We start from the raw sequence: 27,646 nt of genomic DNA on the forward strand, positions 1-27,646 counted from the left end.
TCGGCGTTGCTTTCAAATACTTGCCTTACGCCATTCGATCCCCAGAAACCCCTTTTGTTGATGGTAGATGCATCGGATTTCGGGATCGGTGCTGTGCTTGCGCACAGAGATGGATCGCATGATCGCCCTATTGCCTTTGCGTCCAAATTGCTCTCGTCTGCGCAAAGAAATTATTCACAGATAGAGAAAGAAGCTTTGGCTCTCGTGTTTGGTGTTACTACGTCCCATGATTTCTTGTATGGTCGTCACTTTACCATCATCACAGACCATAAACCTTTGACGTCGCTTTTTAATCCGAACAAGCCTGTACCTTCGCGTACAGCGCAGAAATTCATTCGCTGGTCTATTTTCCTCTCGCAGTACCGCTACGATATCTTGTATCGGTCCACTGCTAAGCACGGAAACGCCGATGCGTTATCCCGTTTGCCTGTTGCTGAGGATAGAGCATTCGATTCTTCCGAACTTGCTTGCATGTTCATTGATTAGGAAACCGATGAAGTGGTCGAACCGTTTCCGATTAATTTTCGTCGTGTAGCTACAGCCACAGCTGTCCTTGCTACCGTTTTGCGTTTTGTTGCTACGCAATGGCCTTTGTCAAAGTCTCGGATCGAGGATCCGTTGGTTCGCCGATTTTTTGCTCATAAGGAGAGACTTTTTGTTCGACGTGGTGTTTTGTTGTTGCGTTCTGATAATGATCAGTCCAGAGTCGTGGTCCCACGTTCGTTACAGTCCTCTGTCTTACGGCTTCTTCACCAAGGACATTGGGGTATAGTGCGAACGAAACAACTTGCTCGTCGGCACTGTACTTGGTTCGGAATCGGTGCTGCGATTACGAATATGTGTTCTTCTTGCATGGCGTGTGCCGAACAACAATCCGCGCCGCCGCGGAAAGTCTTTGCATGGCCAAAAGCCACTTCCCCTTGGCAACGCTTGCACATCGATTTTGCTGGTCCATTCTGGAATGCTCGATGGTTGGATCTGGTAGAAGCTTTCAGTAATTTTCCTTTTGTTGTCCGGATGTCTTCCACGACGTCATCTGCCAGCATCCAAGCGTCGTCTGCTATCTTTTGCATTGAAGGTCTTCCGCGGACTATTGTTTCCGACAATGGCCCACAATTCATGTCCGCAGAATTTCAGTCATTCTGCCAGGCCAATGGTATTCAACATCTGACATCTGCGCCGTTTTCGCCTCAGTCAAACGGTGCCGCTGAACGATTGGTCCGGACTTTCAAGTCACAGATGTTGAAGTTGAAAGAGTCGCATTCTCGGGAGGACGCGTTGTTGCTCTTTTTGTCCTCGTATCGCTCTCAGCCCCGAGATGGTCGCTCGCCGGCTGAGTTGCTCCACGGTCGTCCTCATCAAACCTTGATGTCTTTGCTGCACCCGCCGCATCAGGTTCCTGTGCAGCGGCAGACTTCTGCTTTTGCTCCACGCGACGTTGTATTCTATCGCAATTACCGAGGTTCACGGCGTTGGCTCGCAGGGCGCATTCTTCGCTGCCTCGGCCGCGCGATGTATTTGGTTTTGGGGGCCTCTGGTGAGGTGCGTCGGCATCTCAATCAGCTGCGCCTCTGTCGTCGCACGGGTTCTGCCGCTCCCCGTCTGCTTTCAGCGACGGTGCCGTCCGGTCAGCGCCCTAGGGACCCATCTACTGGCTCGCCTCATCCCCAGGTGTTACCGACGATGCCTTCCATTTTGCCCCATGGCGACGCGCCGCTGCCGCCTCCGCCGCCGCCGCCTGTCCTCCAGCCGGCGCCGCCCGCAGTGGACGCTTCGCTGCAACCGCCAAGCCCCTCCCTGGGTCACGCGCCGCCGATCGCTTCCCGTGACCAGCTGTCCTCCGCCATGGAACTCTTGCCCGCTCCGGACCACATGGCGTCTTCGCGCGTCGGGTACCCCGACGCAATGGCCACCACAAGGCAGGTCTCGAGATACGGACTGACACTCGCCCCAGTTGTACGGACGACGTAGCTAGCGACTACACTGACGAAGCCTCGCTCATTTGCAGAGCAGATAGTTAGAATAGCCTTCAGTTAAGTCAATGGCTACGACCTAGCAAGGCGCCATTAGTAACATTGCATGTATCTAAAGAGTCTCACTTGTATCGCCACAATCTCCAGATGTACCAAAAGGATGGATTAAAGTTAAGTATTCCAGGAGCTACGTACTTTTCTTTATAGCATTCATTACGTATCCTGTTTCAGACCTCTCGCCATCCAGCTTTAGCTAAACGCGTGCCTTTCGGCTTCCTCTCATTGTGTCTAGGCTGTCTTGTCTAGACACAACACATACCATTTAAAAAACAAAGTTTTCCTTCATATCTCTGAAGCGCCCCAACCTAGCAACATTAAAACAGCGTCATATTATGGCCCACGTTGTTCCATGCAACTATCATACTTTCGAAGTTATTCTTGGTGGCAATAATTAGTGACTTACCCTGTATATGTGATCACCAAGATGTTTACCACAAACTGAGGATGGGTTTTACCCGAAACGCGTCGAATACAGTCATTGATTTATCAGTAATTTATACAACATTTCCACGTGCAATATGGTCACATTCTTACTGCGTGAGTTGACCACTGTTGGGCTGTGTGACATGGTGTATACTCGCGGATTATGTCATTTCTGGAGACCGAAAAAATGTTCTCCGCAGAAATCTACAGAAATTCTGCAAACGACAATCATGTGAAACTCAGCTCGCTCTAACCGCAGAATGCAGGTTTTAACGGCAGGTATTTGCAATATTTCTGATATCTGTACAGCGATGGTGGCAATGCTACTGATTTAATGAGACCATTCTTTTGAATACAAGAAGTCAAAGGGCGTTAATTAGTTTACAATTCGTTAACCTCTTATTGTTGCTGATACAAATGCTGCAATCCGTTTTTTTAACCAAAACGCGCTGCAGAAGAACTATGCATAGAATGAGCCATACTGCTTTTGAGCAAACCACCTAGCAAAACTAAACGTGAGATGAAAGCTCTCCGAGATTTAAATTCTAATAAAGACATTCTAATTCTTCCAGCAAATAAAGGCAATGTTAGAGTAGTAATGAATAAGAAGAGGCTACCACAGTTAAATTTTGCATTTGTTAGAACCAGGAAGATACACTGAACTTGAGGGGGATACTTCAACTTCTGTTTTCAGGATAACGAATAAGCTAATAAAGACGTCTTCGTTTTCTCCTAAGGAAAAGGAGGATCTCATCGAAGCAGAAGCACTGTCACGAAAAATACACAAAGAGGGCATCCAACTGAGGCGAGTTGTCAGAGACTCTGATTATGTGATCTATGGGACTGCCGAACACTTATCCATACTCCTACATTTACAGAAAAACTGACACTTACATTAAAGATTCTGGACGTTTTATCAACACATTAAAATCCTTCAGGCTGAGTCCAAGTGATATGATGGTCAGTTTTGATGTTGCACCACTGTTTACCATTATTCATCTTCGTGAGGGGATGTTACAGTTGGAAAGTAGTTTGACAAACAGTATATCAGATCTCTTTAAACGTTGTCTCACACTAACTTACGTTCAATGGCATAACAAATCCTATAAGAAAACTGATGGCAAGGCTATGGGGCACCCACTCAGCGCAATTGTAGCGAATTTTATATGTAGAATTTTGAAGAAGCAACCCTTCAGAAAATGAGGTAGAAGGCAAATTACATTTTTTGAGGCACAGGTACATAGGAAACTTGACAGAACGTTAGCGCTTAAGCTCTTCAGAAAACCCACTCACACAGATAGGTGCCTTCACAGTCATCACCCCAAGGAATCTGAGAACCAAAGTGCTTGGAAGCCGAGTCGGACATTTAAAGAACGGTCTTCGGATGAAATGGTTGCTCTGACATAGAGATAAATAGGACACTACGTCATAAAAGATCTACAGCGTCTAATAAAAAGTAATCAACTTAAGGGAAACTTTTAGTATAGTTTGTAAAAACTATCATGGATCACGTCTCTCAGAAAACATGGTGTTGATAGAGTGATTAAATCAACAAAAACGGTGCGCAAAAATTTCAACGCAGCAAAGGATCTACGCTCACTGCTGACTACAGCAGGAATGTATAAAATCCGATGCAATTGTGGGCAAGCGTATATAGGAACCACAAAAAGACACATAAACACACACACGATGGGACACAAGAGCAACTCAGCACCTGACAACTCGGATAAGTGAGCAGTAGCAGATCACGCACTAGGACAGGCAAACCACCAGATCCGCTTCGCTGACCCATGGTTTCAGCATGAGCTAATAATTACTACGCTTGTATGTAGAGAGAGGACATAGAAATACCAAAGAAAAAAATTCAACAGTAAAGAAGAAGGGCTGAAATCAAACAAGTTTTGGGTCTTAGTTCTAAACAAAACAAACAGCGCCATCCCTTCCCCACTACAAACTCCATAACATACGTCGGCGCAGTGTTATGACACCCAGCAAATCGACCGTAGCTTGGATGCATATAAACAGTTCTAGAGAAGCCATTGTCTGACAGACTGACGGCACACAGGATACTGCGCGGGATGAGCGACAAGCAGTTCGGCTTTCGGCCGGGGCGATTGGCCTCTGACGCAATTGCAGTTGCGGCCGAGATCTCCAGCTCAGCCCCGCACAAGTACGTCGTAGGCATCATGGTGGACATCAGTGGCGCCTTTGACAACCTGTGGTGGCCCTCGCTCTTCTCCCGCTTGCGTGAGAAGGATTGCCCAGGGCCCCTCTATGGGTGTCTGTGGAGCTATTGTGAGGACAGGAAGGTTTGGCTATCGTCGCCTAGCGGAAAAACAAGTAAAACCATCACGAAGGGGTGCCCTCAGGGACGTGTACTGGGGCCACTCTTTTGGGATGTAAACATAGAACCATTACAAGAGAAATTACAACTGAGCGAGGATGTGCTAGATGTGACAGCCTACGCTGACGACCTCCTCCTGTTGGTCGGCGGCCGTAGCCGTGAGAACCTAGGACCCAAAGTGGAACAAGCAATAACATCGCTCGCTGAATGGTGCCATGAAGCAAAAATGAAGGTTGCACCAAACAAATCCACGTACCTATTGTTGAAAGGCAGCCTGGTTAGAAATCCAACCATAAGAACAGAGGGAATACCAGTTCTTCGGCGCCACGATGCAAGATACCTACGAGTTTTAATTGATGAGAAGTGGAATTACACATCACACACAGATACTTTATCGCAACGAGCCCTAGAAGTCTTAAACAATCTCATCAACGTAGGTCATATGAGATTCCATCTGCCACTGAATCTCATCAAACTCTACCACAATAGCATTTTAACGTCAGTAGTAGGATACGGATGTGTGGTGTGGGCAGATAGGCTCACGAGGGTGAGGCCTGCCATGACTGTAAGAAGGGTGCAGCGGCATATGTTATTAAGCTCTGTTGGGGCATAACGACCCACTCCTCGAGGGGGGGGGGGTTATTGATGTTAATGGGGCTGTTCAAATGGTTCAAATGGCTCTGAGCATCAGTCCCCTAGAACTTAGAACTACTTAAACCTAACTAACCTAAGAACATCACACACATCCATGCCCGAGGCATGATTGAACCTGCGTCCGTAGCAGTCGCGCGGTTCCGGACTAAGCGCCTAGAACCGCATGGCCACCCTGGCCGGCAATGGGGCTGTGTCCATTGGATATATAAAGTACGGGAACAGGCAGCATGGTACTGGATAACTAAAGGGAAAACTGAAAAGACTAGGGAGATTATGGGAGTACAGGTAGGTGATAAATTTGCTATTACAAGAAGAGGGGAGGAGCTATGGCAAGAATCATGGGAAAATGAAGAAACGGCGGGAATGGTACTCCAGTTACTGCCAAATATCAAGGAAAGATTAGAGATGGGTTGCTTTGAGCCAAGCAGGGGTCTGCTGCACTTCCTTATAGGACATGGACCATATCCAACATATCTAGGTCGATTTGGTAAACAGGCTACACCAGCGTGTGACTGTGGCCCTCAAGACGGCACACGCGAACACATGATCTATGACTGCCCATTGTATGATGACGTGGCGAATGAATTGAGAGTTCGACTACCTAACAGCGACACCTATTCCTTAATACGACGTGCTGACACCTTTCATGTATTAAACAGTTTGGCAAACGAGATATCACATAAAATTATGAGGGAATTTATTAGGAACCAAAATGGTTAATATATAAACAATCCACTCTGACTAAGGTGCACCTGCCCAATACCGCCGGGTGCGGAATGGACGATCGCCATCACGACCGGGATCTGCCGCGCTTCAGGATCAGGCAGGCAGGTGTATCAGAATTCATCAACAGTAAGAGTACTTCCAATTAGATAGTAGATATTAATAGAAGTATAAGCTAGAACGTAGACAAACTAACAGTACTAAGAAGACTAGGGAAGGGAACGATTTTAAGTAACTTGGCCAACTCAGTGCCAGGGGCACGCCCACTGGGATTAGCTCGGTGGTCAGGCAATAAAGAGTAGGTTTGTAGCTTAACTGGCACACCTGTAACGCTGCAGAATAAATTAGCTTAATAGATTAGACCTTGTCCACAGCATTGTGCCAATTCAACAATTTAAGTAGAAGTTGCATTTGTTACTGTATTAACTAAACTAATTAGTTACTGTATTAACTAAACTAATTAGTTTAGGTGGATGGTTATTTTGTATAACTATTATTGTATTGTATTAATAAAGAATTTTTTTCAAATAAAACAAAAAAAAAACAGTTCTGCCTGCTGAGCTCGTCTGAGTCTGCAACAGCTACCTGGGTCGTTAAAGCCTCTGATGAAGTCTCCAGCAGTGGAAGACGAAACGTTAGGCACAGAATTATGCCTCGGACCATGACCTAATGACCATAACACAAGGATGACCGATATTCCAGCTCACTCTGTTCGTCCATGAGACCCATGAAGAGATAGAGATACCTGTGACCAGGTAAGTGCTGTGTTCCTTGACTTCTAGAGGGCTTCCCATACAGTTCAGTCCAGCTGCCTAATGAACAAAATGCGAGTATACGGAATATCAGACCATGTCATTCTGAATGGAAAGAAATCTTCAGATTTAAAAGTAACTTCGGCTGTACCGCATGAGAGTTTTGGAGGTCATTACTTCCCACAGTACTCTGAGGTGACAGACGTCATGTGATACCTCTAACATCATGTCGAATCCCCTTTTCCCCGGCGTAGTGCAGCAACCCGACCTGGCATGGACTCAACAAGTCGCTGGAAGTACCCTGCAGAAACATTGCGCCATGCTGCCCCTATGGCCATCCATAGTTGCGAAAATGTTGCCAACCATAACCTCGATCCTCATAAACGCCCTTACGGAGCCACCAGCAGCTTACACAGTGCCTCGTTAACAACTTCGGTCCATGCCTTCGTGGGGTCTGCGCCACACTCGAACCCTTCCAGCAGCTCTTACCAATCGAAATTGGAACTCATCTGACCAGGCCACGGTTTTACAGTCTTCTAGGGTGCAAACGACATGGCCCCGAGCCCATGAGAGGCGCTGCAGGCGATGTCGTGCTGTTAGTAAAGGCACTCACGTCGGTCGTCTGCTACTATAGCCCATTAACACCAAATTTTGGGGCATTGTACTCACGGGTATGTTCGTCGTACATCCCACACTGGTTTTTGCGGTCATTTCACGCAGTGTTCCTTGTCTATTAACAGTGAGAACTCTACGCTGCTGTGTTACCGATAGTGAGAGGTACGAGGCGTATTCGGAAAGTAAGGTCCGATTAGGTGTGAAATAGAAACCAGTGTGAAAATCCGATGGAACTTCGTACAGATGTATTGGGCAGTGACTTTAGTGTGTCTGTCGATCGCTTCGCGTCGCTCTTTTCCGTTCAGAGCGCAAAGTGATCACTTAGAAATGCCTGAAACAACAGTGTCTCCCGCCAAGCATGTTGATCTGGTGAGAGATTTCGCCTGAAGCTATGCAGCCCACATAACACAAATGTCATGCGTTCCTTTCTTCAACACAATTTTCAACCGCATTCTGCAGGGCAGTGAAGACGCTTCTGTTGCGTTTTCGATGGGAAGTGTTTGATCACCCACAATACAGCCCTTAATTGGCTCTCCCCATTGTTCATCTCTGCTCACCTGAACGGCTGGATACGTAGACAACATTGTGGCACAAACAACGAAAAGCAGATCAGCATAGAGAATTGGCGGAAAGAACAGGCGGCTGCTTTCTGTGACGAGGGTACTGGGAAGTCTGTACAACACCACGACAAATGTTTAAGTCGGAGCGGCGACTATTTAGAGAGATAACTGGAAGTTATGGCTAACTGTTGTGAATAAACTTAAATTCATTTCGAGACCCATCGGACCTTACTTTCCGAACATCCCTTTTAATTCCTCAAATTTAATATTCTCAGCACACTCTTGACACTGTGGATTTCGGAATACTTAATTCCCTAACCATTTACGAAATGGAAAGTGCTGTGCGATTCAAAGTCCGTTGACTCCCGCCGTTCTGCCATAATCCCGTCTGAAACCTTTTCACATGACAGCTTGGCCAATGTAGTGCCCCATGATACCTTGTGAACACGATACTGTCGCCATCTGTATATGTGTATATCACTATCCCATGGGTTTTGTCACCTCAGTGTACATGCATAAATAGCCTAGTGGGTAAGGACTGAAGTTCTGTGTAGTTTTCGCTGACGATCCTGTGATGTACAGAGAAGTCACAATGCTAGAAAACAGTATCGATGTGTAGGACGAACTCCAGAGGATCGATGTTTGGTGCAGGAATTGGGAGTTGGCCTTTAACGTAAACAAATTTAACGTATTGAGTTTATGTACCCAAAAAGACCCACTATTGTATCATTGGACGACGGCTGGAAAATAAAAGGAAGGAACCGCATTCATTAAATATCTGGGAATATGCTTACGGAGCGATATAAAGTGAAATTATCACATACTCTGCACCCAGGAAAGGCAGTTACCAGACTGAAATTCACTAGAAGAATTCTCGGAAAGTATAGTCCACACATGAAGTATAGTCCACAACTCTCGTTCGACTGAAACTCGAATATTGCTCGCTAGGCTGGGACACTTACCAGACAGGATAGATAAGGAAAACAGACACAATACAAAGAAGAGAAGCACCTTTCGACACAATTTTATTTAGAAAGCGCGAAAGGGCAATGGGGACCCTCAGCCAGCTACAGTGGCAGACGCCACAAAAGAGGCATCATGCATTACTGTGCGGTCTAATGAACAAATTCTGAGAGGATTCGACCAATACATAGGGGTTATTCAGAACGATGTACTCAATATAGTATGTCGCAGAATATAAATAATACATGAACTGTTTACATATTAATGAAATGAGGAAGTTTCAAAGTTTTTTTTTAAATCGAAAGTCGCTCTGAGCACTATGGGACTTAACATCTGAGGTCATCAGTCCCCTAGAACTTAGAACTACTTAAACCTAACTAACCTAAGGACATTACACACATCCATGTCCCAGGCAGGATTCGAACCTGGGACCGTAGCAGTCGCACGGTTCCGGACTAAAGAGCCTAGAACCGCTCGGCCACTGTGGGCGGCAAGAGGTTTATATATATATATATATATAACACACGCTATAAATATTCAATGTGCCCCCTCTTTGCTGCATGGAAAAAGCTAAGCAGTAGCCAAACTCGTCCCACATGCAAACAAGCACGTCTTCTGTCACACAATCCACCTCAGTAGTGAAATCGTTACACAGGGTGGCCGGAACTGTTCGGTCAGGTGTGATGTGAAGGCCTGCTTAACACAGTGGCACAAGGAAACTTCACGGGACATGAGGTCAGCAGATCTTGGTGGTCACAAGTGTAGAGCAGGAATGACTTTCCCATTTCTCGTTGAGGAAACTACTTGTGGTGTGCATACTGTAAGACCTTCGGTACACACACCATCAGATTATTTGACTTGTCGCTCTAACGAAGTAGGCGAGTGTCAGCAATATGTCTCGTGGTCTTATCGTGGCGTGTTTATCTTCTGCCGTTAGGTCAGACGATAGAAATGCCACTTGCACGCTTAGAGTAGCAGACTGACGGTGACCAACTTTAAACAGAACTTGATTAATTTTCACACACATTTATTAAAATAATAACAAGCATAAAATAACTTAACTTGATTCTGGATGCTATTTACAATTGACAATCTGAAGTTCCTTTGGTCTTGGTACGTTAATCTTATCCTCACATATCTCTGATACTTGACAAAGTGTCTATACATTTCTCTTCATGGCTATGTATAGGAATATGGTAATCTTATTAGGCGCAGACTGAAACTTGACTATAGACTGGTACAGACAGATGCAGACTAATGCAGACTGACTAATCGGAGGTCTGTACACTCGTTATAATACCTTGCGTGTTCATATATCACTGCGCGAGTGTGATCCGCGAGGCGAAAAAGTTCTACGTTAGCAGCAATCTCATTGATTGGCATCTCGGCGGAAGCAGAATTTCGTCCGTCTTTATGGCAGCTCCATCTCATAGAGCGGAGACGGACGAGCGCTGCGCCTGCGCTGTTGTTCTTAGCGGGGCGCGCTCTAGTAGGAAAGTTGTGTACGTGCTGCCTATGCGGGACTATGTACACAACAGTACTGATTTAAAAATCCTTAGAAATGACGGTACCAGTGGGGAATCCTGTTGCAAAATAAAGTCTTGTGAATCTTTAATGAATTAAGGAAAAACCAATATGTCCAGGTATGGGATTGAACAAAGCTTTTTTCTTTGCAGAAATATCCAGTTTGCTATAATTGCTTCAACCGACAGCATACGCTTTTTCTAGTTGGTGGTTCAATGCTGAATCTGAGCGAAACGCTCTCTGCACTGTAACTGCCGACTCACTTCTTGTAAATTGAAGTAGCAGAAAACGTTTCAATGCATCAGAGCCATCTTATTCATAACTGCTTATCGGCGCTAACACCCTAGCGGCCATTTACGAAATTAGTTGTTAAAAAAACATAATTTTGTACCTCCCTCTTTTCTTTGGAATGTAGACAGTCTGTGTCCCATTTATATGTTGTGAAATGCAAAATAATTAGCTTGTGGATATCCATCTTACTCTATGGATGAGGGAAATCAGCTGATGATATATGTTTGAAAAAGTACCACCATAGCTGTATCTTGAGAATGTGTTTATTCTATCACACGATCAGTTTGATCTTCACATTACCATCACCGTCATGAGTAATGTATTTTTGAGAGTTCAAGGACAAAGAGTATACTGGATTAAAAATTCCATGTTATAAACCAAGACTCTAATTGTATAGTATTCCCCACTCAAATCTCATCACAACTCATTTGCCTATATCTGAAAAGCGAAATTACGATTTCTTAAAAAAAGAGACAATCTCATAAATTTTTACCTTTATAAATAAGAACTGTCAAACCTTCCCTATCTATATCATCGATTGAAATTTAAATTAATCATCTCAAAGGTACATTTTAACTGTAAACATTTTAATAACATAACTTAAACTTTATTGAATATAAATACAACCAAAACAAAATGAACACCAAAGCTGAGAAAATTATAAGGAAAGTATGGATTGACTTACAGAGATTTAAAAAAATTATTGTAAGGAAAATGGTTATGCAAATGTAACTAGACAAAATATGTTGGAATTTATTGATTATTTTAGTAGGAGAGAAATGAATAAAGAAATGAAGAAGGAAGAACTAAAATATAAAATTATAATACAACTTCGACCAATCTGTATAACAGAAAAACTCAAGAATTATTCCAAACTTAATAAACAAAAATTAATAGACCTTATTTTAAATCCAGATGACAACATTAATAACAATGATAATGAATTGAATAAAAGACCTTTAAAAGGCTTCTGTAAAGCTGGCCAGTGTGGCAGAGCAGTTCTAGGCGCTACAGTCTGGAATCGCGAGACCGCTCCAGTTGCAGGTTCGAATCCTGCCGCAGGCATGGATGTGTGTGATGTCCTTAGGTTAATTAGGTTTAAGTAGTTTTAAGTTCCAGGGGTCTGATGACCTCAGATATTAAATCCTATAGTGCTCAGAGCCATTTGAATCATCAACTTCTGTAAAGATATGAAATCAATAATTGATTACTTTGACACAAGTATTATCCAACAATAATATTTATGGACTTCCGCAAATCAATAAGAGCGTGTTAGGAAAAATGACAGATGAAAATTGTGGAAAAGTTTATTTGGAGCACATTAGTGAAAGATCGAGAATTTATGCTTATGAAGTTAGCATTAAAGAAGAGAAAAATGTAAAAGAGTTAAGAAACCTGTTGTAAAATGAAAGTACTTTTGAAAAAGTGATTAACTGACACAATAAAACAACATATAAAATGAATTTGAGTAGATTATTTAAACAGGAAATGTATATAGTTGAAAGTAATAAAATGATGATAGACATGGTGTATTACAAGAGGCTATTAATAGATTACCATATGGTCATTATAAATTAAAACCAAATAAAATAAAAGATGATGAAAATGATTTCTCATGAGAATTGAACAGTTGCATAAAAGATTAAATTAAATTCAAATATAAATTTAATGTTTTTCCAAATAAGTGATTCAAACAAATTTTCCACAAAAAGTTTAGCTTTTTGATAATTTCTCTCTTTATTTTTTTGACAAATTAAAGCTATTTCCATATTTTTGATTGATCACAGTTATGAATATAATTAGAATAAATCTTAATTTTCTTCCTATATTTTTCAGTTATAATTGATTTACTATGCCAGAAATGAAGATGTTTCTTTGTTTCATTTTAAAAATCACTATAATCTAATTTTGAAGCCATGTTCTGTTTTGTTATTTTTATTTAGTTATGAATTCCTTCTTCTTGATTGCACAGTGAACAAATTATTTTATTTTTCTTTTTCTTTCAGAAAGAAAAAATTTAGTGGAATATATAGAAATTGAGTCGCTTGTGGATTTAAAAAATTAACAAACTTATATTTAAAAACAAGCCAGTTTTAATAATTATTGATGAAAGAACAATCTATGGTTTTGTGAAAATCATGTTAGTGATACCTTAGGGTATAAACACTTTCGAGATGCTTTAAAACAGCAATTAAATATTGTAAAACATATGAAAATTTCAATAGTGATATGCCGCTGCTGTTTAAAATATTCATTCTTGTACAAAATTTATTAATGGACCTGGTTTATATTGTTTAGCTCTCATTTCACAAATACCATTTGCAGAAACTTTTTAAGATTAAGTTTATGAAGAAGTCGTAGCATCCATTACAAAACATGGAGAACATAAAATAAAGATAAATGTATAATGACTATATAAAGCATTAATAAATCATTTAAAATAACTGAATAAAATTAAGGTTGATTATATACAAAAATCAAATGAGCAATTTCATAAAGGTGTAGAAATTTTACATGAAAAGATTGAATGAATAAATAGCTTCTCACCTCATGTTGTTCCTCCATTAAGCAAACAAAATTTAAGAACAACTTTTGTTATTTTAATATTTCATGATTTTAATTATGAGTATTATGCATTGAAGCATAATTTACAAGTGTACAAAATCCATAAGATATTATCAGAAATAGACATTTAAATTGTGAAGTATTTTTAAGAAATCATTATGTTCCAAATTCAGTAATTTTATATCAACAAATGAAATAAACTTAAAGAATTAATTGCCACTGAAATAATTTCAAAATGAGAACAATCACATGATGATATAAATAATCTAACAATGGCTTCATAGAATATAAAACTAAATTTTCAAGTACTTATTTCATAGTTGACTTTAAAATAATATTCATGAAGATTTTTATATACTTCTACTAAACAAAATTCATTAAAACCATCTGATTCCAATAATTCCAATTTACAATCCTCAAATGATTTTTATATAAAGTGGTTGTTGTTAAACTTTATATGAATAACAAAATAAACTCTACCTCTTTTAATGAAACAATAAGTACAATGAATATTATACTCAATGAGAAAAAATGTTTGAATTCTCAGTAACACTCTCCACTTATATTTAAATTTTTGGTTAATATTAAGTTACTTTTATTTACCTAACATTTGTGTTATTTATCAAATCCTAACCATTTAACATATACTGTAATACCTTTCTTATATAAAACTGTTTAAACGAGATAAACATCTGGTATATTAGTTTTTAGAAGATCTTGGTCTTAAAAATCTTCTTTTATTTGTTTGCCATTTAAACCTTTCAGTTTGTATGTGGTGGGACTAGAATGAATAACAGTTACAATTTCTAAAATTTCTGATGACCAGTTAGCAGTATACCCATTTTCAAAATTTCCTTTTAATTTATTCTTACTTTGTCACCAAATTTACATTTAAATTCAATATCTAATAAATTTGTTTCACAAACAGTTTCGAATAAGATTTTTTCAGTTTCTTTGCTTACATCTTTTGGGAACATTTTTGTAGTTGAATTTTTCATGTTACAATATTTGACAATTAATTTAGAAACTAAATCAACCTCTCTATAATTTCCTTGAAGAACAAATTTCTTCCATGTATTATGTTTCAATGTTCCTGTAAATCGTTCAAAAACAGATGATTTTAATTCAATAATTTTTGAAAAATGATAAATGTTGAATTTTCTCATTAATTTTTGAAATTATTTATTATAAAATTATTTGCCACTATCTGTTCCATTATTTTCGATCTTGTGATGAATATTTTTTCGACAGAATCAACTATATTTTTACCTGTTGCATCTGTAACTGGAAAAGTCCAACCAAATTTTGGAAGACATCTATAACAGTTAGTCAGTATTTACATCCTTTATTTATTTTTAAAATTCCTTTCAGATTACCTGAGTCAGCTTGCCATAAATCATCTATTCCAAACGAAATTCAAATTTATTTCAAAATTTTTCATTTTTTTCTATTAATGATTTATTTATGAACATTTAGACATTTGCTTGGAATTTTTTTTTATCATATTTACTCTTTTTACTTTTGCACACTACGAAAAGACCTCAAATTCTTTGTCTTCCATTGTCATTTCTTAATCTATGGCGATTAGGTGTTTCAGTAATATTTTTGCACCTCAAATAGTAAATATGATTATCAGTCATCATTTAAATAGAACAAAAATAATTAAATTAATTCACCAAATACTATAATCTTTACATCAATGGGAACAGTCTTAATGTAATCTTTGAATACTACAGTTCCATTTGTGAACTATTTTGATTGACTGGATGCCAGGAGTTATTTTATGAAGTTTGCGAAGCACAAGCATCCAAATATCAGAAATGATTATATGTTAAATCTCTGTTTACATTTTCACCAATAGCAACACCTTTTTGAAGAATAAAATCATTGATGGCTGTGCATTTTTCTCTTGCCTCCAGTCATAATAGTAAATTCGTTTAATTATTTATCAAATACTTCATGATGAAGATTTCTTAACTTATTTAAATCTGGAGTCAAATTTATGTTTATGTGAGTTCTTCAATCCCCTGCTTTTGTAAAGTATTTACTTAGTAAATTCTAGCAACATAAATATTGCGCTGTATTAAAATACTTGTATATTAGAGTTTTGTAACAATATTTGATAACTCATTCTGTAAATATTGTTTGTTCACTAGATCTTTTGCCCCTATTGGATCATTTAGATTCATGATTCTTTTACCTTTAATACCACTACAACATCTAGCTGCTTTAAAAATGTGATTTATTTGTTTCTGAAGTTTTTTAATTTACATGAACTATTTGTGAGTCTACTGATGATTGAATATTTTTGATTACTGGAACTAATTCATTATTAATATTTGGTTCTAATGTTTGAAAATATATTATTTTCTCTAAATTGATATTAAGCTTATTTCCAAAAATGCCCATTTATTTAATTTAAAATATTATTAAACTTATAATTAATACATAATACTGTTAAAATAAATAGGCACAATTGGCAACAAATTACTTTACTGAAGTTTAGTATTCTCTCGATATTGCAGTACAGATTATTTTTCCCAAGTACTTATTAGGGTATATTTCCTCCATATGAATCAAAAACAGAGTCTATATATTTTTTTAATTGCAGTGGGTGCTAGCATGATCAGAAGTATCTAAATTTACTATTCCACATTCTAAAGATTTTGGCTCATTCGGTGATACACTAGTCAAAAAAAGGAGATGAAATTATTTGATATTTAATTTTTAACTAATTATTCTATGTCAAAGTTAGATAAGGGATTATTAAATTTTCTTATTATTTCTTTAAAAATTCCTTTAAATTACTTACTTTTCCATTACTAAATCATGTCTTTTTAGTTATTCTAATTCTTTATCACCTTTTATCTTATTTATAACTTTGTTTGCAATTCCTGCAAAAACACCAGGAAAAACCAAGAGCAGTTAAAAGTAATTGTAAAATTCTGTCATCGTGTTATCGAGAAACATCTTTCTTTTTTCGTTAGATATTCAACAATATTTTTCACAACAGAAGTAGTTAATGAAACAAGTAAATCTTTACCACTTGGTTCTCTACCTTTCTTTTTTGTGAATCAGTTAAAAATGGTATCATGTTATTTAACTGTTCATTGCTGAGTTTAATATTTAAATGAATTTTGCCGCTAGATAGCACAGACTACTCAATCGAAAAGTTATCCACTTATGTAGACCAACAATTAGTACAGAATGTTTTATATTCCCCATACATTTTAAACAAGTTCTAGTCCCATACCTAATTTTCGCTTTCCATCCGTTATTCCTCTAACTGAACTTGCAGCTATTTTTTCTCCTTATGAAACATCTGGAGAATGCGTTTTCCTTTTGCAAATAATTGAACTTTTTTACAAGCTTCATGTCGTTTTTCTAAATCTTTATTCTCTCTATAAGAAATATATGTTCTGTACATGTTTCATTTAATGAATTCATTCCTTTATCTCCTCTAGCTAAACTTTCTTCTAATTTGGTTCACATGCCACAAAAATTTATAGCCTTGAAGATGCATTTAAAATGGTAATTTGTTAATTACAGCATTAATTAATTGTTTCCTGTAATTTTAACAATCCAAAACGTGTGTGGTAAATTATTCAAAAGTCCAATTAAATAACAAATTCCTTTAGGATAATTAGTAATAAAATCACTAAGATCATTAGAGAACATTTGAGATATTGCTACTTTTTTCTTATCATTGCAATTTTCGATTCCAGCTAATTCTTCACCATGGAAAGTGCAAATCTATCAGTCATCCCTACAGCCATATTCTAATGGTTTTTCTGAATATTGTTTTACTAAACCTTTACCCCACATGGACCTTGCCATTGGTGGGGAGGCTTGTGTGGCTCAGCGATACAGATGGCCGTACCGTAGGTGCAACCACAATGGAGGGGTATCTGTTGAGAGGCCAGACAAACATGTGGTTCCTGGAGAGGGGCAGCAGCCTTTTCAGTAGTTACAGGGGAACAATCTCAATGATTGACTGATCTGCCCTTGTAACACTAACCAAAACGGCCTTGCTGTGCTGGTTATGTATATGGCTGAAAGCAAGGGGAAACTACTGCTGTAATTTTTCCCGAGGGCATGCAGCTTTAATGTATGGTTAAATGATGATAGCGTCCTCTTGGGTAAAATATTCCAGAGGTAAAATAGTCCCCCCTTTGGATCTCCGGGTGGGGACTACTCAAGAGGATGTCGTTATCAGAAGAAAGAAAACTGGTGTTCTTCAGGTCAGAGCGTGAATATCCAGGTCCCTTAATCGGCCTGGTAGGTTAGAAAATTTAAAAAAGGAAATGGATAGGTTAAAGTTAGATATAGTGGGAATTAGTGATGTTTGGTGGCAGGAGAATCAAGACTTTTGGTCAGGTGAAAACAGGAATATAAATAGAAAATCAAATAGGGGTAATGCAGGAGTAGGTTTAATAATGAATAAAAAACAGGAGTGTGGGTAAGATACTACAGACAGCATAGTGAACGCATTATTGTGGCCAAGATAGACATGAAGCCCATGCCTACTACAGTAGTCCAAGTTTATATGGCAACTAGCTCTGCAGTTGATGAAGAAATTGTAGAAATGTGTAATGAGGTAAAAGAAATTATTCAGGTAGTGATGGGAGATGAAAATTTAATAGTCATGGTTGACTGGAATTCGGGAGTAGGAAAAGGGAGAGAAGGAAACATAGTAGCTGAGTATGGATTGGGGGTAAGAAATGAAAGAGGATGCCGTCTGGTAGAATTTTGCACAGAACATAACTTAATCAAAGCTAACACTTGGTTCAAGAATCATGAAAGAAGGTTACATACATGGAAGAATCCTAGAGATACTAGAAGGTATCAGATAGATTACATAATGGTAACATAGAGATTTAGGAACCAGGTTTTAAACTGTAAGACATTTCCAGGGGCAGATGTGGATTCTGACCACAATATATTGGTTACGAACTGTAGAGTTTCATGGAGAGCATAAGGGAAAAATAGACAGGAATGGGGGAAAGAGGGACAGTAGATGAATAATGGGTAGCTCTGAGGGATGAGGTAGTGAAGGCAGCAGAGGATCAAGTAGGTAAAAAGACGAGTGCTAGTAGAAATCCTTGAGTAAAAAAAGAAATATTGATTTTAACTGATGAAAGGAGAAAATATGAAAATGCAGTAAATGAGGCAGGCAAAAAGGGATACAAACGTCTCAAAAATGAGATCGACAGGAAGTGCAAAATGGCTAAGCAGGGATGGCTAGAGGACAAATGTAAGGATGTAGAGACTTATATCACTAGGGATAAGATGGATACTGCCTACAGGAAAATTAAAGAGACCTTTGGAGAAAGGAGAACCACTTGCATGAATATCAAGGCCTCAGATGGAAACCCAGTTCAAACCAAAGATGGGAAAGCAGAAAGGTGGAAGGAGTATATAGAGGGTCTATACAAGGGCGATGTATTTGAGAACAATATTATGGAAATGGAAGAGGATGTAGATGAAGATGAAATGGGAGATATGATACTGCGTGAAGAGTTTGACAGAGCACTGAAAGACCTGAGCTGAAACAAGGCCCCAGGAGCAGACAACATTCCATTATAACTACTGACAGCTTTGGGAGAGCCAGTCCTGACAAAACTCTACCATCTGGTGAGCAAGAAGTATTAGACAGGCGAAATACCCTCAGACTTCAAGAAGAATATAATAATTCCAATCCCAAAGAAAGTAGGTGTTGACAGAAGTGAAAATTACCGAACAATCAGTTTAATAACTCTTTATAGACGAATGGAAAAATTGGTAGAAGTTGACCTCGGGGAAGGTCAGTTTGGATTCTGTAGAAATGTTGGAACACGTGAATGAATACTGACCTTATGACTTATTTTAGAAAGAAGATTAAGGAAAGGCAAACCTACGTTTCTAGCATTAGTAGACTTAGAGAAAGCTTTTGACAATGTTGACTGGAACACTCTCTTTCAAATTCTAAATGTAGCAGGGGTAAAATACAGGGAGCGAAAGGCTATTTACGATTTGTACAGAAACCAGATGACAGTTATAAGAGTCAAGGGAAACAGTGGTTGGGAAGGGAGTTAGACAGGGTTGTAGCCTCTCCCTGATGATATTCAATCTGTATATTGAACAAACAGTAAAGGAAACAAAAGAAAAATTCGTGGCAGGCATTAAAATCCATGGAGAAGAAATAAAAAATTTGAGTTTTGCTGATGACATTGTAATTCTGTCAGAGACAGCAAAGGACTTGGGAGAGCAGATGAACGGTATGGACAATGGCTTGAAAGGAGGATATAAGATGAACATCATCTAAAGCAAAAAGAGGATAATGGAATGTAGTCGAATTAAGTCGGGTGATGCTGAGGGAATTAGATTAGGAAATGAGACGCTTAAAGTAGTAAAGGAGTTTTGCTATTTGGGGAGCAAAATAACTGATGATGGTCGAAGTAGAGTGGATATAAAATGTAGACTGGCAATGGCAAGGAAAGCGTTTCTGAAGAAGAGAAATTTGTTAACATCGAATATAGATTTAAGTGTCAGGAAGTCGTTTCTGAAAATATTTGTATGGAGTGAAGCCATGTATGGAAGTGAAACATGGACGATAACTAGTTTGGACAAGAAGAGAATAGAAGCTTTCGTAATGTGGTGCTACAGAAGAATGCTGAAGATTAGATGGGTAGATCACATAACTAATGAGGAGGTATTGAATGGAATTGGGGAGAAGAGAAGTTTGTGGCACAACTTGACAAGAAGAAAGGACCAACTGTAGGACATGTTCTGAGGCTTCAAGGGATCACAAATATAGCATTGGAGGGCAGGGTGGACGGTAAAAATCTTAGAGGGAGACCAAGAGATGAATACACTAAGCAAATTCAGAATGATGTAGGTTGCAGTAGGTGCTGGGAGATGAAGAAGCTTGCACAGGATAGAGTAGCACGCTCAGGACTGAGACCACAACAACAACAACAACAAACTTTCACCAACTTTTTCAAATGAATCACGAAGATTTCTTTCTTAAAAATAGTGAAATATTATTAAAAAAATTATTTTTATGAAATTATTATATTTATTTCCTTTACCTGATTTAATTTTATTTTGATGATTTTCATTATATATGGCATTTGAGTCGAATAAAATTCTGTGGTGTCACTGCCAGACACCACACTTGCCTAGTCGTAGCCTTTAAATCGGCCATGGTCCATTAGTATACGTCGGACCCGCGTATCGCCACTGTCAGTGATTGCAGACCGAGCGCCACCACACGGCAGGTCTAGTCTAGTTAGACTCCCTAGCACTCGTCCCAGGAGTACAGCCGACTTTGCTAGCGATGGTTCACTGCCTACATACGCTCTCATTTGCAGAGATGACAGTTTAGCATAGCCTTCAGCTACGTCATTTGCTACGACCTAGCAAGGCACCATATTCAGTTAACATGAATGTATTCTTAACAAATAATATTGTGAATCATGTACCGTCTAGAGCGACTTTCATTATTAATGGATTAAAGTTAAGTATCAAACTAATTATGTCCGCTTACTGAATTCTAATTCCTTCTTATATTCCAGACCTTATTTCAGTAGAGTCGACAGTATATGTTTTTTTAGTTAAAAGGCTCATTAATCCATCTCTTCATATTCTTTTTCACAAACATTTGATTTTTTTTTCCATTGGGCACTAAAATTAAATTACTACCATATTTTAATTGATCAACAGACCTAATTCAAAATTTGCTTCTTCACTATGATGACAAATTCTAACATCGTTTCTCTTACATTTATTTATGAAATCTTTGTCTCCTAATTTTATTTCTTTCACATAATTCTGTAACAAATTATTTATGTCATACTCACTTAATGTGTAGTCATACATAGCAGGATTATCATCAACCCATTCATATTGTGGAGTTGTTGGTGTATTGTTTAATTCTTCTAAATAATGTCGTTATAATGAACCATTTGTTTTTCAACTTCTCTATTTTAATGAATTGCTTTTAAAACATTTTTCCTAATCCTTCAATTCTTTGTTTTTTTTTTTTTTTTATAAATTGTATCAATAACTGGTTGCTCTTGTCTTTTAAATTTCTTATATTCTGTTTTTGGTTTTTTCCATTTCTTAAGCTCTTCATTTAATTGTTCCTTTACTTTTTTATTTCGTCTGGCTTTTTTAACAACTTGTGGAGTGTATTTTGCAAACAATTACTAAGGATGAAAAAACACAATAATCATTTTTTATTTTACATTCATAAATTACATTCAAGTTTTTATGGTCAATGTTCATTTGTTCCTCATTTTTAAGATCAATATGTTTATTTTTAATGTTTAAAAAATCCCAAATTTTTTGTCTATATTTACCTTCATATTTCTTTAAATCTATTAAACTTTAAATCTCCACCAACAAATTCATGATAAATGTGATTTAAATTTGTATCATATTGTCGAAAAATAATTTAGAAATTAAAATTATCTCTAACTAATTGTTTTTGTATTTTTAAATATGTTTCACTTAGATAAGAAGACTATTCGTTTATGTCTATCTCTACTAAAATATTGTCTAGCTATATCTTGATTTTCAAGAATGAAAATATCTTCGCATTTATCCAATGGAATTATTTTGAATTTGAGTAACTATTTATTCATTAATTTTATCCTGAATTTTTCAATCTTTTTATAAATTCTTAATATTCTTGTTGTTCTACACTTTTTGAATAACCATTCAAATGATTAATTTTTTTCAGTTTAACCATCCTGGAACTAAAATGTAACTTTCGTTTATTAATGTAGTTTTTCCACAACCAATTGGTATTATGATTGCACATAAAACAGAATTTGAAAAACTGAGTGTTTATTTTTTAATTTCATCTGATTTTTAGTCCCCATTCCATCATATATTTACATAAATTTTAGTGATGTAAAAAAGTAGATTGTTTCAATTGAATGATAATTTGCCTGTTCTGAATCAGAGATAAACTGTTTCACTTGTTGGTTTTATTCAACTTTTTAACTCTGAATATTACATACAAAAATTAACTGTATTGTGACAGAGAAACTATAGAAATACCTGTAGGTCAGTATAGTTTTAAACATTTTGAAAAATTTATTCAAGCAAAAAACCAAATTTTCACATCAAATCAGATAAAATTTTAAATAGAATTGTTATCAAAAGTGACATATAATTACATATGGATATAAAAGAAGATAATAATGCAAATATGCTAGGATTTACTAATAACCTTATTAATACACATGACCAGACTCTTGCTAAAGATGTACCTAAAATTATTCCATTTGAATTAACAGATATAAAGTTTAATCTTGCTGATGGAATGTTTGTTAAACATAATGACAATTTTCATTGAGAAACTGCTATTATTGCTTCATTTAAACGTAATGCTGAATTTGGAGGACCAATTTTTGGTACTATTCAGAATTTAGAAATGACTATTACTGAGGAAAATGATAATTTGATTGACTTCAATGGGACTGATGTAACAGTTGTATAAGAAATGAATTAATAAATTTTTCCGTTAATAAATCATGAACCAAATCGAGAGTTATCAATTTTAATCATTTTCCACTGATGAAAAAACAAAAATTATTTAAACCATTTTACAAAGAAAATAGAAATTAACATTAATATTAGTGATGGTTTGATTCATCATAATTACTTGCAACTTTATATGACTTTTGGTGTTACTCACATAGATTGGACAAATTTTTCAAGAAACTATCGTAAACCAAATATTTAACTAATTGACAATTAAGTTTTAAAATTGTTTGATGTTATTAAATTATAAAAGGAAACAATATTTTATCTACAATTGAATATAATTTTATTTCTGCAACTCTTATTAAATTAACTTCATCCCTATCAAATGAATTAATTATGGAAGTACATATTCTTCACTATGGTAAAATTAAAACTAAACAAAATGAAGTTCTGTATCTATCAGAATTATTTGGTGCATTATAATGAAATTATTTGGGATAATAAAAAAATTATGTGGGAACATTTTACTTGGAGTTCTGGTGAAGATCAAGAAGATTCTATTCTTTATTGGACTATTGCTAAAATAGTATTCTTCCTAAAGAAGGTAAAATTGTTGTTAAAAGTATCGTAATTCGTGTTCCTGTTGTTAAATATGAAGCAGAATAACCATTTGAACTAGAACAAGAAAGACCTATAAATCCAAAAATTCCGATTTCTTTCTTTGAACTCCAGTCAAGTGAATTTGCTGGACTATGGGGAAAATAAATTTTGAACCAGATATTACTAATTTTTATAATTCTACAGAATTTGATATGCCTTACTTTATTTTCGTTGTTTTCCAGACTAATCGAAAAAACCAATCAATTGAATAACTCTTCTTTAATCGATCATGTTAAATTATGAAATATCTATGAGAAAGATAGAATAAGTGAAATTTTCCTTCAAGAATTATGGAATCTTGATCCACCAGACTTTTTGAAAGCTTTTGATGCTTTTAGAGATTTGAAAAGAATTAGTCAGTTAACTAATGAAACTTCCTGACAGATTAAAACTGTGTGCCAGACCGAGACTCGAACTTGGGACCTTAGCCTTTTGTGGGCAAGTGCTCTACCAACTGAGCTACCCAAGCACGACTTACGATGGGTCGTCAGAATGAAAATCTCATTCTGCAGTTAAATAATGTTTTAAATGTAAGACCATTCAATTTTATTCAAAATTGTTCTGTGTATAATTAATATGGCTACAAAAATGTATGTTGCAACTACTGAAAAAATAACAATAAAATTATGTGCATTCTGATATGAAAATATACCTAATGATACAATTGCATATGTTATTATGATAAGAAATTTTGACTTCATGTTTTCATTACCTTTTGAAATATTTTCAGAAAACTATGGAGCTAAAAACTCGAAACTCAGATTTTCAAAAATTAAAATGTTTTTCCAAACATTTAAATTTTTTCTGTATAAATATAAATGAACATGAGTGGTAACACTGAATACCTGTTAACTGAACTTAACAATAGTATTAATATTTATGCAGAAGCATTCATTAAAGTATCAGAGCTTAAAAAAAACCATAAATAATGTTTCAACTCTAAAGTTGAAAATTTACCTGCTTAATCTGGGAATAAAGTTTTATTACTTTTAGATGATAAATATAAAATTGTTCTTCCAGAACATTATACTAAAATCCTTACAAATGACAATGATAAATTAAACAACATAGTAGGATTACATTTTATTTATTGGGGTAAAAACACGAATAAAAGTCTTCTGGTTCATATTACTGAAATTGAATGAATTTTAGATTTTTTAATTTAATTTTTGAATATTAAATTTTAATTGAATGAAAATATCGTTTTTGTAGGTACGGATAAATTTTTGGTGAGAGGGATACTGAGAAATTAGAATCGTGTTTTATAACCTGGAATTTTTAATCCAATATACTCTTTGTCCCAGAACTCTCATAAATATACTGCTCTCAGGTCTGCTGCCAAAAGAGTATTTGATTTCCTTGGCACATTTACTACGGTATGATTGTTACTAGCACACGCAGTCTTCAGGTCCCCAGCAAAACCTCGGCTACTAATGAGGCCTGAGGAGACGTAAGCCTCAGAATTCCAGGACTATATAAAATATGGTGTGATTGTGGGTGTGGGACGATTTTATGTCGGACATACTGAGCCTACTATTGAACAATGCTGTGTAGCGAACGAGACATGTTTTCGCCTATCGTATCCTGAAGAATCAGCTGTGCAGCGGAACGTGCTCTAGAAAACAGATATTGGCATTCACCGAGATATCTGTTACCATAAGGTCTAATAGTTTCTGGGACAGCATCATGAAAGAAGTGATCGAGATAAAAGATTTCTGACAACGCCCTCAATAAAGAAGGCGGTCTGGACCGAAGCTCGGCTTGCAGCCTACCATCGGAAGACTGAAGCGGGCGCAGCAAGCACTCGATGAAAACTTCACAACATATAGCGCTGACGTGAGCACAAGTGACGTCAGCGAAGGCAGTGCAGTTATATAAGGACGGAGCAGCAATCTTTCGATCGTTACCACTTGACGATGGCTGAGAAGCACTCGTCCGAAATCTCGTGGATTTTAAATCACTTGATGCGGCTGGAAGCCGGAGAGAATTTTGTCAGTATATATTGCTGCAAAACTACACATTGGAACTGTTTTATTCGAATGCTGGCAAGTATTAACGAAATGTGAAATATTATAGTACCCGATATTAGCACAAAACAAACATGAACTCTATATAATACATTCAATTTTAGTTCAACATGGTAAGATGAAATATATTAATTAATTAAATTAGTGTAAGTGGGAAAAAAGTGCAGGTGGTATTGGGTTAATAACTAATGGGAAATCGTGTTCTCCAGTAGCACGTAACGTTGGCAGTTACATTACGAGCGACAGCCTTCTATGCGAAGTGGAGCAGTGCAGGCAGGATTTGTGTGGAGTGCCGCCGGCTCCCTCCGGCGTCTCTCGTAGCGTCGGAGGCGCTTCCACTTCGGCGTGCATGTGACAGCTGTCTGCAACGTGCGGCTGGGCGGTGGGGGCGGTGGGGGCGGCGGCCGTGCTGGGGGCAGTGTCCTGCGCCACTCCCACCCCTCTGCGGCCGCGCCCATCCACTTCCGTGGAAGCAAACTGCGTCGTCAGTCCACACTCCAGTACAGTAGTACAGTGTTCTCCAAAAAGATTTGTCCCATTTCACACGACTGTGTATTTTCTGCATTGAGTTGTGTCTCATTTTTTTTCGAATTTCATTTTCCTTCGTGCACAACTCCTAGTTTATCCCTTTTAAAAAGAATTTTAAGACCTATTTTGTTGAAATTGAAAACGAGGAATCCTGCTGTAGCGGCCGATAATTTGCGTCATGTCACTACTTGTTGCTTACTGGTGCTTAGCGTGTGTTTGACTGCTGTCACACTCCAGAACGAAATTTTCCTCTGCCGTGGTATGTGCGCTGATACGAAATTTCCTGGCAGATTAAAATTGTGGGCCAGACGGAAATCGAACTCGGGACATTTGCCTTTCGAAGCAAAGTTTCCTGCCGACTGATTCACCCAAGCACGATGTAAGCGCGCTGTCACATCGCTGGCTTGGTTGCGGAGTATCTTTGCGGGTAGCCGCGTCTGTAGAGTCGAGGACGAGACACGGAACTGTTATGTTGTGTAGTGTGGAAAGTGCGTCAATAAGTTATTTAAAAATGAGCAGCGTTGCTGATAACATATTTATGTATCCTCTCGTTGCGTGTCGCACAGCATCAATCATCCGCGCCGTGTTCGGTCTCCAAGAATGAACTAATGTGAATCACTAATACTATTTACCACAAAAGAGTGTATTTAAGTGCCAGTGTCTTGTAGCGAGCGTGAGGACGTGCGTTTGATCATCGCGTTTCCGCATCATCTACAATCAACCGCGCCGCGACTGTTATGCGCACGCTCGTACAACTGAGATCTGTGAACTGTAAATTTAACTTTGTGAATAGTGTTTATATCATTACTACGAGGTGCATTCAAGTTGTAAGGCCTCCAATTTTTTTTCTAATTAATTACTCACCCGAAATCAATGAAACTGGCGTTACTTCTCGACGTAATCGCCCTGCAGACGTACACATTTTTCACAACGCTGACGCCATGATTCCATGGCAGCGGCGAAGGCTCCTTTAGGAGTCTGTTTTGACCACTGGAAAATCGCTGACGCAATAGCAGCACGGCTGGTGAATGTGAGGCCACGGAGAGTGTCTTTCATTGTTGGAAAAAGCCAAAAGCCACTAGGAGCCAGGTCAGGTGAGTAGGGAGCATGAGGAATCACTTCAAAGTTGTTATCACGAAGAAACTTGCGTAACGTTAGCTCGATGTGCGGGTGCGTTGTCTTGGTGAAACAGCACACGCGCAGCCCTTCCCGGACGTTTTTGTTGCAGTGCAGGAAGGAATTTGTTCTTCAAAACATTTTCGTTGGATGCACCTGTTACGGTAGTGCCCTTTGGAACGCAATGGGTAAGGATTATGCCCTCGCTGTCCCAGAACATGGACACCATCATTTTTTCAGCACTGGCGGGTACCCGAAATTTTTTTGGTGGCGGTGAATCTGTGTGCTTCCATTGAGCTGACTGGCGCTTTGTTTCTGGATTGAAAAATGGTATCCACGTCTCATCCATTGTCACAACCGATGAAAAGAATGTCCCATTTATGCTGTCGTT

The 27,646-nt window shown here is 37.8% G+C and overlaps 1 protein-coding gene across 1 annotated transcript in view; it reads right to left on the minus strand.

The window, feature by feature from the left end:
* LOC126424552 (uncharacterized) overlaps positions 1-26,069 on the minus strand; it is a 41,314-nt gene extending 15,245 nt beyond the window's left edge. Inside the window, exon 1 of the mRNA XM_050087299.1 lies at positions 25,849-26,069. Coding sequence (XP_049943256.1) covers positions 25,849-26,069 — 221 coding nt within the window. The remainder of the gene's footprint in view (positions 1-25,848) is intronic.
* Positions 26,070-27,646: the final 1,577 nt, after the last annotated feature.

This window comes from Schistocerca serialis, chromosome 10 (genome assembly GCF_023864345.2).
Source record: "Schistocerca serialis cubense isolate TAMUIC-IGC-003099 chromosome 10, iqSchSeri2.2, whole genome shotgun sequence".
Classification (NCBI taxonomy): domain Eukaryota; kingdom Metazoa; phylum Arthropoda; class Insecta; order Orthoptera; family Acrididae; genus Schistocerca; species Schistocerca serialis.